The 15,746-nt window shown below is 29.4% G+C and overlaps 1 protein-coding gene across 4 annotated transcripts in view; it reads right to left on the bottom strand.

Moving 5' to 3' along the window:
- Positions 1–15,746, bottom strand: part of swm (Zinc finger protein swm) — a 108,068-nt gene that overhangs the window by 71,620 nt on the left and 20,702 nt on the right. For all 4 annotated transcript variants that reach the window (XM_075363688.1, XM_075363693.1, XM_075363692.1 and 1 more), the window contains exons 3-6: positions 11,552–11,668; positions 8,954–9,324; positions 4,574–4,693; positions 2,047–2,243 (exon numbers count right to left, since the gene is read on the bottom strand). In XM_075363688.1, the coding sequence (XP_075219803.1) occupies positions 2,047–2,243; positions 4,574–4,693; positions 8,954–9,324; positions 11,552–11,668 (805 nt within the window). The remainder of the gene's footprint in view (positions 1–2,046; positions 2,244–4,573; positions 4,694–8,953; positions 9,325–11,551; positions 11,669–15,746) is intronic.

A 15,746-nucleotide genomic window follows, 5' to 3' on the forward strand; every position in this document is an offset into this window, starting at 1 on the left:
TTGGAAGGTTTTAAGATAGGTACCACCGCTTCTCAATAGAAGGGGTAAGTTTGCCTGCAGGTATGGAAGGGAAGCATGTTTTATCCTTGGAACGCCCTAAAAGATCAGCACAATATCTTTGTTCAGTAGAGAAAGGGCATCTGGATGAGTGAAGATGTGTTTTTGATTCTCGGTGAACTACTGATTTCACAAAATGGATGAAAAATGGAACAAGTTCGTGTCAAATTTTGTTTGAAAACCAGGAAATCAGCTTCAGAGACTTCTGAAGTCTTAAAAACTGCTTTCAGGGATAAATGTGTGAACCGGTCATATGTTTTTATCTGGTTCGACAGATTCAAATATAGCCATGAATCAGACTTCAAAAACCAACAAAAACATTGTGAAAGTTCACAATTTAGTGCGCTATGACTGTATACTTACAAGGAAGATAAATGGCTGATAAACTGAATTTATGTTTCTACAAAGTTAAGTCAGTTTTAACTGAAGATTTGAATTTGCATCAAGTGTCTGCAAAATCCATTCCGAAACTGTTGTCAGACCAGCAGAAACAACACTGACTTGAAGTGTCCCAAGAATGATTAATCAGGTCGAAACAGACCCAGATTTGTTAAATGGAGTAATTACAGATGACGAATCATGGGTTTATGGGTATGGCCCAGAAATTAAGCACAATCATCACAGTGAAAGGGTTCAAGTTCGTCCCAACTGACCACGAAGACCACGACAAAGTTGGTGGTTTTCTATGATTCTACAGGTATCGAGCATCACAAATTTGCCCCAGGGGGCAGACAGTTAACCAAACCAGGACTACTATGAAAGTGTCCTTCAGACAAGAATTGGATCCTCTACCACGACAATGTACCAGAGCTCATCATGTGTTCTTGATTGTGGAATTTTTGGCTAAATTGCAGTGCTTCTGCAACCCTCTAGTTCCCTGCTGTAGCCCCTGTTGACTTCTACCTCTTTCCTAAATTGAAATTTTTGCTGAAAGGGAATTGGTTTAGCTCAATTAAAGACATATAAACAAATACAAAAAGGGTTCTTTATACTGTTAAGAAATAAAATTTCCAGGAATGCTTCCAAAAATGGAAACACTGTTGAAGTTGGTGTGTTCAGTAATAAAGGGGGCTACTTTGAAGGAGACCGTCACAATAGCCTGTAAGTACTGACATTTTGAATTTAAGAGCCCAATCTTAAAACTTTCCAATCACACCTTGTACTACAAGAATAACACACTAAACACATCAGTAGAAGAGCAATATTAATCATTGTGACATTACATCTGGATTACACAATGTACATTAAGCTCCCTTTGTAAACACTATGTATAAATGAACTCATAAACAGAATCCTAAAAAAAAAAACTTACATTTTGAAAGAAAAGTTCTAGTTTCATGTTTTACATTGATGTGAAACACATGTGCAAGACTCATACATTTACAATTGAACTACTTATAACTATCATCAAGAGAGGGCATTTAAACTATTACCTATAAATTTAATTTAAAAACAATCAAGATAACCCATATTAGCCTATCAGGATGGAAGACACTTTTAGACATCACAGCATATTTTTTTAATAAGACATTTAGACATGTCATTCATGTTTTCTTGACTTCATCCCTCTAAATGGTTTAAATTTGGTTGTTTTTTTTTTATATAATGTGTTACTGATAGAGAGGACAAAATAGTGACATTTATTTGTAACAATATTACTCTAAAATAGATCACAGAAAAATGCTACATGCACTTTGTTGCAGAAATTATTTAAAAGCATAAGGCATAATTCAGTAACTTGATGTTGAATAAATAAAAGATCCCAGGTGTTTCTGTCAACTAATATATTAATTGTTTTAAAAATAATTTCACAAAATAAAAGTGGAGATTCATTTTAAAAAAATAAATAAAAGTTAAAAAGTTTGTCTGACAGTTTATTTTATATTTTAGATAAATCCAATCCAGCAGCAGTGAAAATACCAGTTTCTGACTCAATCCTACCCTGAATGGATAACAAAACAGTTTTTAAACTTCTATCAACAAGAATACCTTCTGTCTCTATCATAACGTCGAGATGGAGGAGATTTATTTCTCCAAGCCCTACTTCGATCTCTTTCTCGATCCCTGGATCTTGATCTTCTTAAATTTCTCTGCTCCCATGAACGAGATCTTGAACGTAAACGAGGAGATGATGCTCTTCTAGAAGGTCTTGAATTACGTTGGTTAACACCTCTGTCATCCTTTTCCTGAAAAGAACGACTAATTTTAACATAAAGTTCTCTACAAATACATGCAAGAATTTATAAATATTTTCTAAAAGTCTAAAATAAATGATAAGTTCAAATAAAATATAATTAACTGAACATCAATTAATGAGCATGTTAATATTAGTTAAAAAGAACATTGTTAATTAATCATTCAAATAAAAATAGTAAAAATATATATCATACTAGAAATGATAACCAATCCCAATTTTTTATTAGATCTCCATATCTAACTCAGATTTGACTACGCATTACAAACTGAACTAAAATTTGTATTTGTAACAAAATAGTATGAACATAATGATACAAAAGTCTCTAAATCATTCTCTGATATAGGTGAATAAATCCTACATAGAATCTAACTATACTTCTACTAAGTAAAAGCTACTTAGAACTGACAATAATGAAAGAAGATGAAAATTGGAATTTAAAAGAAAACCCACATAAGAAGAAAATTAAAAAGTTTGATTATTTATACCTTTTTTTTAAACAAACAAGTTAAATAATAATTTTATTTAAATTGATGTGAATTTTTTGTTTTCTCTTTCCACTTATATGACTTAACAGGCAACAAAAACCTCTATGATATGAAAACAAAAAATTAACCAATTACGACAAATTGAAGAATGAAATTAATTGAAGCTATTAATCAACCTTTTTATTTTATTTAAATTGGTTAAATAGTTTTTAAGAAACGGGGTATACATTTCATAGATACCACTTCTTCAAATATTTCTAATATTACTATAACAAGCTTGTATTGCAAATAGGAATCACCAGATGATACTGATATCACATCTTGTTCTGCCAGTTAATTGAATAAAACCCTATTGTTTTTACTTTTTTCTTTGCTTATATATAAGTTCTCAGGGTGATTACAAAGTAAGTAAGGTAAGTAAAATGGTGACTACATTACAGCCAAACTTATGACCAATGGTTAGGGGGGGGGGACATAATTTCAACTCATTTCTGACAGCACCAAACGACATTATCTGAGATAAAGTTTTATCAATCACAATGCATTAACAAATGCCCCTGCCCTTTTTAAAAAATGTAAATAAGACTGTCAGTTTTATTTACACTTTGTAAAGCACTTCAAATAATTATTGATCTAATTATAACGAGGAACCCAGTTCAAATCTTATGTCTGTAGCACAATTTTAACAGAAACTGTAAATGTTTGTTTATTTTTATATATTCAATTTTAAACATATTCCATATCATTTATGTAAACATATTGCAATTATAATTGTATTTTATTTATACTTGACTTAAATTTTACATTTACATTATACATTTTTCATTATTAAATAACATGTAATTATTATCCCAATTAAACCAATGAGATAAATGTTTACATTTGTAATTAATTTAACTAAAAATAACAAAAAATTCAATAAAAAAATAAAAGTTGCCATGAGTAAAGAATGTAGAGGAAAATAATAGAATATTATGAAAATTAATAAAATTTTTCATGTACCATACATTTCAAGTGAATTTATAAACGGGCTTCTCCTATAGATCCTTTGATATACTTTATAGATATCCTTTGATATACTTGTAGTTCTAAGACCCATTTTCTTAAATTTTAGATTAAAAAAACCATATGAAAATACCAATTTTACCTGACAATTTATGTTGCAAGAAATCCAGTATAATCACATTTTGCTGCTGAAGCAGAAATCAGGGTGTAAACATTTGGTAGTCATAACCCAAAAACAGTGTTCATGGACTGATGTGTAAAAGAATTTTTTTTTTTTCACCAGTACTAAATATTCTAAAATTATATTCATTTTTTTAGTGAGACACTCTACTTTAAAAAAAAAAATAAAAAAAAAAAAATATATATATATATATATATATTTTAGTAATATATATATATATATATATATATATATTTTAGTAATATATATATATATATATATATATATATATATATTTTAGTAATATATATATCTTACAGTTAAATACTGTTACGGCAATTCATAAAATTTCTTTTTGCCAATTTATCTGACATGATTTAATATGAGTATGAAAACGTGACTGGTACAATGATTTATTATTAAGTAATATTTATTAGAGTGCATTTTTGTCACTCACTTTTTTACTTCTGTACTGCAAATATATACAGTGTACTGGCTGGTAAATGAAAATAGCAAATATTTTTACTATGGCAAAATACTATAAAACATTTTTACATACTATCAGGCACTTAAAAAAATACAAAATAACTGCATAAAGAGATTAAAATGTACTTCACTGTACTAACAGGTATTGAGAATTTATTTTTAAAATATCAGTAATGTACTTACAGAATCTGATTTGTTGCGATCCCTAATACGTGGAGATCTTCGTTCATTATCACGTTTGGCAGCTGCAGAAAGTAACACTGAACCGAGGCTGTTTTGTTGTCCATTACTCATTGCTGTAACCTGAGCAAAAAACAAATCATAGGGCTATTTTATTTATAATAGTTATAAAAATTAGCAAAATTAACAGAACACAAAGAGTCCCATCCATTACTGCTATCATTTTTTTTTAAATTCAAATTTCATTTGAATTCAGATAAAGGTCTAGGTATACCTGAAATTAAAACTAGAGTTAGAGAAGGTATTCTTCTTAAAGGCAATAAAAGAGAAGGGGTCCAGACAAATTTATCAACAGGAAGACTAATCTATCATAAAACTAGTCTAACATTTTACTACACTATCTTGTGAAGCCTAAAAACAAGTATAGAAGTTTCACAAGGAAAGGGTAAATTATCTAATGAATGACTGACTGACCAACAATCTGTTTCAAACTATTTAAACTAAAGTTTTGAAACAAATGCCTGGAGAATGGCTTGCTGTATCTCAAGTCAAAATTTAACTCATTTTAAATATAGATTTTTATGATGCAAACAAAGATTTTAAAACTTTGAGCTTAGAACAAAAAAATGCTGATTATTTGTGTCTCAAGAGTCAACATCTAATATTATGTTAACTAACATAAAAATGAATGATCTGATTCCTACAGACAACAAATTTCTGAATGCTCATGAACAATTTTAAATTGTACCTTTCTTTTAAAATGTTACTCCTATAATTGTTACATGTAGTGTATGTAACATATAAAACATTAATATGTTACTTTATACTAACTGCCCCAGGTTATCTTTAGTCATGATGTATGTAAAGCATCTAAGGTACAAAAGGCACATTCACCATCACTTTTTTTGACAATAATGATGTTCATTGAGCACACCTGCTCTGTTGTGAATAAAACAAAGATGTAACTTGTAGGATTTAATATTGCTGTCACAGCAAGCTTGGAATGCTAATAAGTAATAATATATGTAGTTCGACGAAGAAACCGATGTATAAAATAATTTCAAGTCTGCTTAATCTAATGAGCCTTACATGGGATACTTGATATCTTGAGGTATTCCATTATCGAGAGTAACTTGTGAACCATGTAAAGATGCCTTAACTACTTACAGTACCTAACAAACAAATCTTTTAAAATGAACTGATATTAATTTTCTTGAGTAATCTTTCTCTGCAACAGTATGTTAAAGAAACATGTATATCAAATAGATATATCTGACTGAACATGTTAGTGTAACTCCAATTTTCTTCAATTTAAATTTTGTTTTGTTAATTAATACTGATTAATTATTATTTAAATTTCATTTATGTTGTCTACTTGTTCATTTAAATACTTTATAACATTACATATAAACTTTTTAATTTGGTTGCACATGATTTTACTTCCCGATTCCTTGTACTACATGAAAATATTAAAAATTAAAGAGAGAAACAGCAGAATAAAAGTGAACCTCATGATTAAAAAACTGTAAAATTAAAACAGAAATGAAAAATCTGACAAGCAATCATGATCTGAGTAAGATAGTAAACTGTATCAGTTACAACCTAATTGCTTCACAATGCCTGTTATGTTTCAGAGATTAGCATCCTGAAATCTAGAGACAATCTGTTGAGTAGCGCTATAAATTTAACATCTAATCTAATTTCAACATATGAAATTATATTGAATTAATAGCTGCAGAGAATTGACTTTAAATATGACTTAGTTTATTACATTTGTTTTCACTTCTTTGTTGTGGTGAATTGTGATGCTATGGAACAACCCCTTGGAAGGCCCAAATCAAAAGACAGAAGAACCTCCCAGAATAATTTTTCAACAGTTTCCAGTGTTGATTGCTGATTGTGCAATGTTGGACAGGCATTATCCTGTAAAAGGAATACCTTTTTTCTTTGTAAGCCATCTTTATCTACAGTACCTGCAGCTAAAATTTTCAAGCACAGATCTATAGCACTGACTATCGACAGTACACTTTCCTTCCAAACATTCACAAAAAATTGGCTTTTGCAGCCCCAAAGACTATTAACATCTCTTTACTACCTGATACAAAGATTATATCATGGATAAGCAAAAATTTAGAAATCAACTCATTGACTGAAAAGCATATCCAGCAGCAGACATTGATAGCGACCATAATTTAGTGATAATAAGATGTAGATTGGGGTTTAAAAACCTGAAGAAAAGGTACCAATTGAATCTGTGGAATTTAAAGCTTGAGGAAGAGGAGGTAAAGAAGATTTTTGAGGAGGACATCACAAGAGGTCTGAGTAAAAAAGATAAGGTAGAAAATACAGAAGAAGAATGTTAAAAATGAAATTCTTAAATCAGCAGAAGTGAACTTAGGCAGAACAAAGAGAACTAGTAGAAAACCTTGGTATCAAAGGAAATATTGCAGTTGACGGATGAGCGTAGAAAGTATAAGAATGTAGGTTGGATGAAGAAGGTAAAAGGACCTATTGACAATTAAGAAATACTATAAACAGGAAGTGCAAATTAGTGAAAGAAGAGTGGATTAAAGAAACATGTTCAGAAGTGGAAAGGGAAATGACCATTGGTAAAATAGACGGAGCATACAGGAAAGTTAAGGAGAATTTTATGGCACATAAATTAAAATCTAATAATGTGTTAAATAAAGATTTATAATATGAAAGAAAAGGTTGATAGGAGGGTGGAATATACTGAAGATTTGTATGGAGGAAATGAATTAGAAACTGGTGTGTTATAGAGGAAGAAGAGGAAGTCAAAGAGGATGAAAAGGAAGATACAATATTGAGATCTGAATTTAATAAAGCATTAGAGGATTTGAATGGGAGAAAGACTCCTACTCCTGGGATAGACGGGATACCTGCAGAATTAATGTGCAGTGCAGGTGAGGAAGCGATAAATAGATTATACTAACTGGTGTGTAATATTTCTTAAAAAGGGGAAGTTCCGTCAGACTTCAAAATGAGTGTTATTGTATGATACCAAAGAAAGCAGGAGCAGATAATTGTGAAGAATACAGAACAATTAGCATGCATCAAAAATTTTAACTAGAATTCTGTACAAAAGAATTGAGAGGAGAGTGGAAGAAGTGTTAGGAGAAGTCCAATTTGGTTTCAGGAAAAGTATAGGGAAAAGGGAAGAAATTATAGCGTTCAGATTAATAGTAGAAGGAAGATTAAAAAAAAAACAAACCAACATACATGGCATTTATAGAATTAGAAAAGGCATTTGATAATGTAGACTGGAATAAAATGTTCAGCATTTTAAAAAATTTAGGGTTCAAGTATAGAGATAGAAGAACAATTCCTAACATTTACAGAGACCAAACTGCAACAATAATAAACAGCATACAAAAGAAGCAGTAATAAAGTCAGACAAGGATATTCCCTATCCCCGTTACTTTTTAATCTTTACATAGAACTAGCAGTTAATGATGATAAAGAACAGTTTAGATCTGGAGTAGCAGTGTAAGGTGAAAAGGTAAAGATGCTACGATTTGCTGATGATGTAGTAATTCTAGCTGACAGTAAAAAAGATTTAAGAAACAATGAATGGCATGGATGAAGTTCAACACAACTTATCTACCACGTGAACATAAACAAGAATAAAACAAAAATAATGAAATGTAGTAGAAATAAAGTAGATGGACCGCAGAATGTAATAATAGGAAGAGAAAAGACTGTGGAGGTAGAAGAATTTTGTTATTTGCGAAGTAGAATTACTAAAGATGGGTGAAGCAGGAGCAACATAAAATGCTGAATAGCACAGGCAAAATGAGCTTTTAGTCAGAAATATAATTTGCTTACATCAAAAATTAATTTAAACATCAATATATGGAAGTGAAACTTGAATGATCAGCGTACCTGAGAAAAAATATTAGAAGCTTTTGAAATGCGGTGCTATAAGAGAATGTTAAAAATCAGATGGGTGAATAGTGACAAATGAAGAGGTTTTGTGACAAACTGATCAAGGAAGAAGCATTTGGAAAAATATAGTTAAAGAAGAGACAGACTTATAGTCCGTATCTTAGGTCATCCTGAAATAGTCACTTTGATATTGGAGGGACAAGAAGTTGGGAAAAATTGTGCAGGAGGCCAACATTTGGAATAAGTAAAACAAATTGTTAGGGGGTAGGATGTAGGGAGTATACTGAAATGAAATTACTGGCAATAGATAGGGATCTTGGAGAGATGCATCAAACCCGTCAAATGACTGAAGACAAAAAAACAGCATAAACGGAACTCTATAAATAAACATTTTCAGTAAGTATACACACATCAAAGAAAACAAAAACAAATAAAGAATACGCCAAATAAAGCACAAAAATAAAGTAATTAACCCACCTCTTTAATAGTTTGAATAGTAGATGCCCGTTTCTCTTCATCGCGTTCCCTATCACGATTTCTTTCTCTTTCACGTTCTCGTGCTTCCTTCAATTCTCGCTCTCTTTCCCTTTGTTCTTTTAATTCTCTTTCCCTAGTTTCTTTTAATTCTTTCTCATGTTCTGCCTTTTCTTTTTCTTTTTCTTTTTCTTTCTCTTTTTCCTTTTCTTTTTCTTTTTCTTTTTCCCTTTCTCGCTCTCGTTCTTTTTCTTTTTCCTTTTCCTTTTCTTTCTCTTTTTCCTTTTCTTTTTCTTTTTCCATTTGATCTTTATCTATTGAAGGATCAACGACAGCTGCTGTTGGTATCTGACTTACAGGTGAGACTATCTTTTCTGTAAATAAGAAAAAAGTATTACTTCTGTATTTTCATAAACATTGAAATAAATCTACACAGCATAATTAAATAATGAGACAGATCTTATATTGACGGAGACAAACTTCTTATTTAGCCAACAACATATACAATCGATAAGACTATCCTTAATCAACAATCCGGCAAGACTGCAGGAACCACACTAACCATGTCAGTAAAGATATACAGAGAATAACTCTGTTGTGTACGTAAATGAGAAATTACTGTCACATTAACACTACGAAACAGAGAGGAAATAAAATTCTATTTAAAGCTCAAAAAAAGGGCATCTGGATCGTACAGTATGAAGAAAGGTTGTTGGCAAAATAAGAGAACTATTCATATAGGTACACAATTGAAAGGATGAATGTAGACAATTCTGGTGTTAACAATGGCAATTCAGCAAATATCATAGAAGAAAATTTGGCAAAAAACCACTCTCCAGTTTGTGGACATTTGTGGTGATTTGTGGACAGTTTGTGTCTGACATTCCTTGTCAGATAATCAAAGAATAAATGCGTGCAATATTCAAGAAGTACCCTTCAAATTTTTTCTGTAACCCTTCAAGTTTTTAAAAATCAAAATCAAAATATGACTTGTAGAGTCCAAAAACTGGTAGACTGTACCACTCACTCATTATGTCGATGCAAAAGGGATTAATTTGAATAAAATGCACATAATATTAAAGTGTTTTGACCAAATTCCATACCCGTCTCATTACTTAATTGTCAAACTGAAGGTTTTAATTAAAAAATTTTTTTTTTAAATCTGTTTGACGATGCTGTGCTTAATTAGCACACTTTAAGGCAGTATTTTTACAGGTAGCTGTACTTTAAGCTGTAGTAATTACCAAAATGTTGGTTTTACTTCCACTGGCTTTTAAATTAAATATTATTAAAAGGAAAAACTACATTAACACTGTAAATTATTTTCAGAGATAAATCATTTTAGTAATTTTTTCACTAATTTATTACATTAATTGTTTAAAAACAAAACACATGGCTCCAAACAAAGTTTTTGTTTAAAAAAGTACACTTCTTTAAAGAATTTTCTATATATATATATATATATATATTGGGATTATGAAGAGAATTAAAAACTGTTTTCTTCCTTTGTTTTTTTATCACTTAGGTTGGAAATATTAAAATTTTTTGTGTGTTCAAAATATTTTGCTTATTTTTTAACAGGCCCTATCCATTTCCCATGGAGCGTACGGGAAACGTCACATTCCTCTAATTTCCTTTTTAATTCTTGACCCTTTCTTCCGTAAATGTGTACCATGAGAATCAGCTGGCTTCAACACAGACTGTCTACATTGTTGGGGAGGCAATAATGCCTCAATAGCAGCTATGTTAATTGAACTGACAAGACACTGATCCTATCAACTCCTATGTAACTGGAGGATACCATTTCCAATTCAGGAATTGAAGAACTATCACAGCTAAGCTACTCTAGCAGTGTTTTTTTCCCAAGTAGAATATGAAAAATTTATAACTGTATATAGTTAAAATATAAAAGATATAATGTGCAACAATAAATGGATATAGCGTGAAACAAGTATAAGAAAATAAAATTTTAACAGTTATATAAATATAAAATGAATTTTTATAATCATAGTACTGGTCTTAATACACTGTAGGGCACAATACTAATTTAAAAAAAAGAGAAATGTATAACTAACTTAAGTTTTAATGAACTTAGCTTAATAACGAAATAGAATTGATATGCAAATAACAGTAGCATCGAGGAAAAGAAATGACTAACAAATAGACAATCGTAACAAAATGGCTTACCACATACACTATCAAAAAAAAACCAAAAATAGCCACCTGACAGAGACCAGACTGCATGTTTAAAACCTACACACTTCAAAATGTTAAAATTACGATTTTGACACATTATTCTCTATTATTATTAAACAACTTAAAAATGTTTTTCTTCAAACAAATCACTTCATCCCACAAAATAAACATTTATTCTGCAAGAATCTATCATTTTTTGGTTTGAAACATCTTACAGCTTGGTAAGTGTTACATATCATAAAGTATAAAAGAAGGGATCACACAAAATTAAATAAAAATTTCTTTGTTTAAACTCCCAAGACAGATAGCTTAATAAATAATATCAACACAACTATTATATCACAATAATTCTAACTGATAATTATTTAACACTAATTCAAATTTTACAATGACATAGATGCTTACCTTGAGGTGGTTCTGTTTTTACTTTAACAGGTGTGGTTTGTAATGATCCTTTATTACTGGCATCAGAACTCTGATTTAAGAGTTTATCAAACAGCATATCAACAAATGATACAGTTACTAGAAAATAAAAATGAATGAGTTAAAATATAAACATAAGCTAACAAAAATCAAATTTTCAGAAAAATTACAAAGGCATTTTCTATAAGATATATAATACCGGTTCATTCCAAGCTAAATCACGTAGCATATTAATGTGTTGAAATATCTGATTTAGTTAAAATATTATTTTACATAAAAAACTAAGAGGTAAAACTAAATAATTTTTTCTTTTTTTTCACTTATCAGGAAAAATTTTCAATTTACTACAATTGTGAATTTTATTATTACTACTCTAAGTTCCTATAACTTTTTTTAAATGTTTGGATAATTTAGCGTAGAATTAAAGCTTATCTTTCCCTTTACTTCTTAAAAGAAAGAGAAATAAAAAAAAATCAAGTAGCGAGATAGATATCCAGAAATATTTAAAATTTATCTCACCTTTCTCTCTCTTTCTTTTTGATGTGATCAAGAACTATCACCAATAAAAATCTTCTTCTTATAAAATAAGCTAATGACAATAAAATTAAAAATAACACATAATGGTGTCTGTTATGAAAAAAAAATAATTTCTAGAGTATTTTATAACAGAACTAGCCAGTCAAAAAATTGAATCAAAAACACTATTAGGTCGTTGTCAAAGAGGGAAAATTCACAACTTCACCCCCAAAGGGACTACAGCTTAAAACCTTCGCTGGGATAACATGAATGTTTCCTAAAAATTTGAAAGCAATCAGTCAGTTGGTTGTCGTGTTATGCTGTTTCAAACGTGCAGAACCATCACAAACATTCACATTTATATTAGATTAAATGTTACAGGTACAATCATGATACATGTCACAAAGTTGTATGTATTCCAAATGTTCAATACTGTATGTAATAATATGCATAATTCAATTTTTGAGATATTACACAACTACTAATGATGATATCATTTAGTCCTATCATAGCTGCCAACAAGACAACCTTGAATGACTTCTAGCAATCTATCTAATACTGTACACACTCCTTTCCCGCAATTTATTTCATTTTATTTCTAATTCATAACTGTTTCACTAAAAAATTATGTAGTGTTTACATTTTTCTTTTACCAGGTTACTGATCATTGTATATTCAAAAACAGATAACGATTACATTTATAATTTGAATGTACTACAAAATATTTTATGATACTATTTATTTATTACATTAAATTATATAACATAAATCCATCTATTATATGTACTTTCTTGTTTAATTTTCTGTTCTCTGTACAGTATGTTTATTTGAAGTGTTCTGATCATATTCGGTATTTATTAATATAAGGATGGATTGCCAAAAGAGCAACTAGTAAGACAGTAAAACAAATTTTTATGATTTCGATGCAGAAATTATTCAAAAAAGTCTAACTGATATGCGCAGAAGCAATTTCTTCAGAACAATTTAATCTGCCTTGGTCTACTGTAGATTGTATCATAAATAAAAAAATATTAATACAATACAGCAATTAAAAAATTTTGTGATTAGTCTACTACCTTTTTAAGTATTTTTCTTTTTCCTGTCTAGCCTCCGGTAATTACCGTTCAGATAATACCTCAGAGGATGAATGAGGATGATATGTATGAGTGTAAATGAAGTGTAGTCTTGTACAGTCTCAGTTCGACCATTCCTGAGATCTGCGGTTAATTGAAACCCAACCACCAAAGAACACCAGTATCCATGACCTAGTATTCAAATCTGTGTAAAAATAACTGACTTTACTAGGACTTGAACGCTGGAATTCTCAACTTCCAAATCAACTGATTTGGGAAGATGTGTTCACCACTAGACCAACCTGGTGGGTTACCTTTTTAAGTACTACCCTGATTTATGTTGCAACCTATAGAACCTTTCCACCTGTTTTAACTGCCTTGAGATCACTTGTTCAATGATCTCAATGAAATGAAACACAATTTCCCCCTCACCTTTATTAGCATTAGACCATTTTTATTTATCTATTAATTAGCACTTCTCTAATTCTATAAAATGAGAATAATTTCATTGCCTCTTAAAATGTGCATTATCATCTCTTTTGTTTATCACTTATTACATGTGCTGCTTTTACTCATGGCTAAAACACTACAAAAAGTTTTGGTATTTTTTTTAATATAATTTTTTTCTTTTTTGCAATATTTTTTAATTCAAAAACCTAATAGTTTTTCAATAATCAAAGCATTTCTTTTAAAAATTAATTTGTACTTTAGTCACTTAAATAATTAAATTCTATTAGAAAAAAAAATCTGTTTACTTTTCAAAAAATTGCATCCTTGAGACACTTTATTTTATTTTAACTTATTATAGCAAGATATGATTAGAAAAAACAAACTTAAAAGAAAATGAACAAAGATTATGAATAACTTACATACTGAAAAATGAGTACATAACAAAAACTGGATGATTTCATACAAAAAAAAAGATTCCTTAATAATAAGAACGGACTTTAAAGTTCAGAAAAATATTCTTGTAAAAATGGAAAATTTTTACATCTGATTTCTAATTATGTGAATGAAAGATTTTATTACTCAAGATCTCTAACTTTTTGATAAATTTTTATTATGAGTGCAAGCTTATTTATTATGTTTTAAAGTCTTATTTTCTCACCTTTCTTAAAGATATTCATGATATTGTACAAGGAAACCATTAAAAAACTAAACATAATGTTCATAATTTTGATTTTCTGCACTGTTTTCAAGGTCTAATTTAATCTAAAACAATGAGAGTCCATTGTATCAACTGAGGCTTGGAAGGAGGGTGTATATTAAACAGAAGTATATTTTTAATTGTAACATCTACTGCTTCTGTGGATTAAAAAAGATATGAAATCAAAATAACCAAGCAATACATCCCTACAAAATTTGTAAACATTAAACACTCAAAAACTATTAACAAAGGAAATAAGATCTAAAAAGAGGAATAAATTTTTAATTTAAAATAACCATCAACAAAAAAAATTAATAAATAAATAACCAATATTAAAAAAAAAAAATTATTTCTACCGGTGTTTATTAAATAATAATAAAAACTGCTGGCTAAAAAATTATGTACGACATTGTTTTATATAGCCCCATTGGAAATATCAAACGACTTGCTCTATCTAAAACAATTTTTAGTCAGCAGTTGTTTTTATTTGATTACCTTTTTGTTTTATAAACATGGGTAAAAAATACAACTTTTTATATTTTAAGTATTGTTATTTATTTTTTAATTATTATTTTGTCTAAATACCTTTCACTTTTTAAAGTTTTGTTCTTGTATAATTCTCCCATCTATTGATTATGACTGTTCAAAGATTGAAATCCAAATCTAGTTTTCAATTTTTGTAATTTTTAAAAAATAATTTTATTTCAATAACCATTCATCACCACTTTTTATATATATATATTTCATAACAATTTGTGCAGTTCATTTTTTTACACTAAATCAAAATTAAAAAAAAGTATGTTTCTACAAGTTATACATACCTCTTGCAAAAGAGCATATATATGAAAGGACAAAAAATAAAATTAGGCAATAATTTTTCAATGAGTCGCCTATTTTAATACAACAATTCTACAGAAGCTAAAGGTTCAAATAAAATATTCAGCTATTTTAATGAAAGCTACTCTTGTTTGTTTAAATTTTTCTTATTTACCTACTGCTGTTAAGCTCTTTTTTCCGGATTTATTAATATGTTTCTACTAAGGGGAAAAAACAATAAAAATTATGACCTCTTAATACATTCGACTAAGAAGGCTGGGGAGCAACACCATCCCCCATAAATTTCTACAAGAAACTTTCCAGGCAAGATAAAGTGCAATTAATAATAATTCTGACAAAAATCTCAGATAAAAGATACTATTCTAAACTATTAATCTATTTCCTACTAAATAAAAGCAATTTATCTAACAAATTATTTCTTGACAGAAGAGGTACATTAATTTGTTACTATGCATTATCTGTCTCGGTCTTTCTTATGGCTGATTTATGTAAAGTACCTGAGCTACAAGAGCATTAATAAAGAGTTGCTTTCTCTGACAGTAAAGGTGTTCGATTCAAAGCTATCCATGTGGTAAACGGAGTGAAAGAAAGTGTCACCTGTAGA

This window comes from Lycorma delicatula, chromosome 4 (assembly GCF_047948215.1).
Source record: "Lycorma delicatula isolate Av1 chromosome 4, ASM4794821v1, whole genome shotgun sequence".
NCBI lineage: Eukaryota > Metazoa > Arthropoda > Insecta > Hemiptera > Fulgoridae > Lycorma > Lycorma delicatula.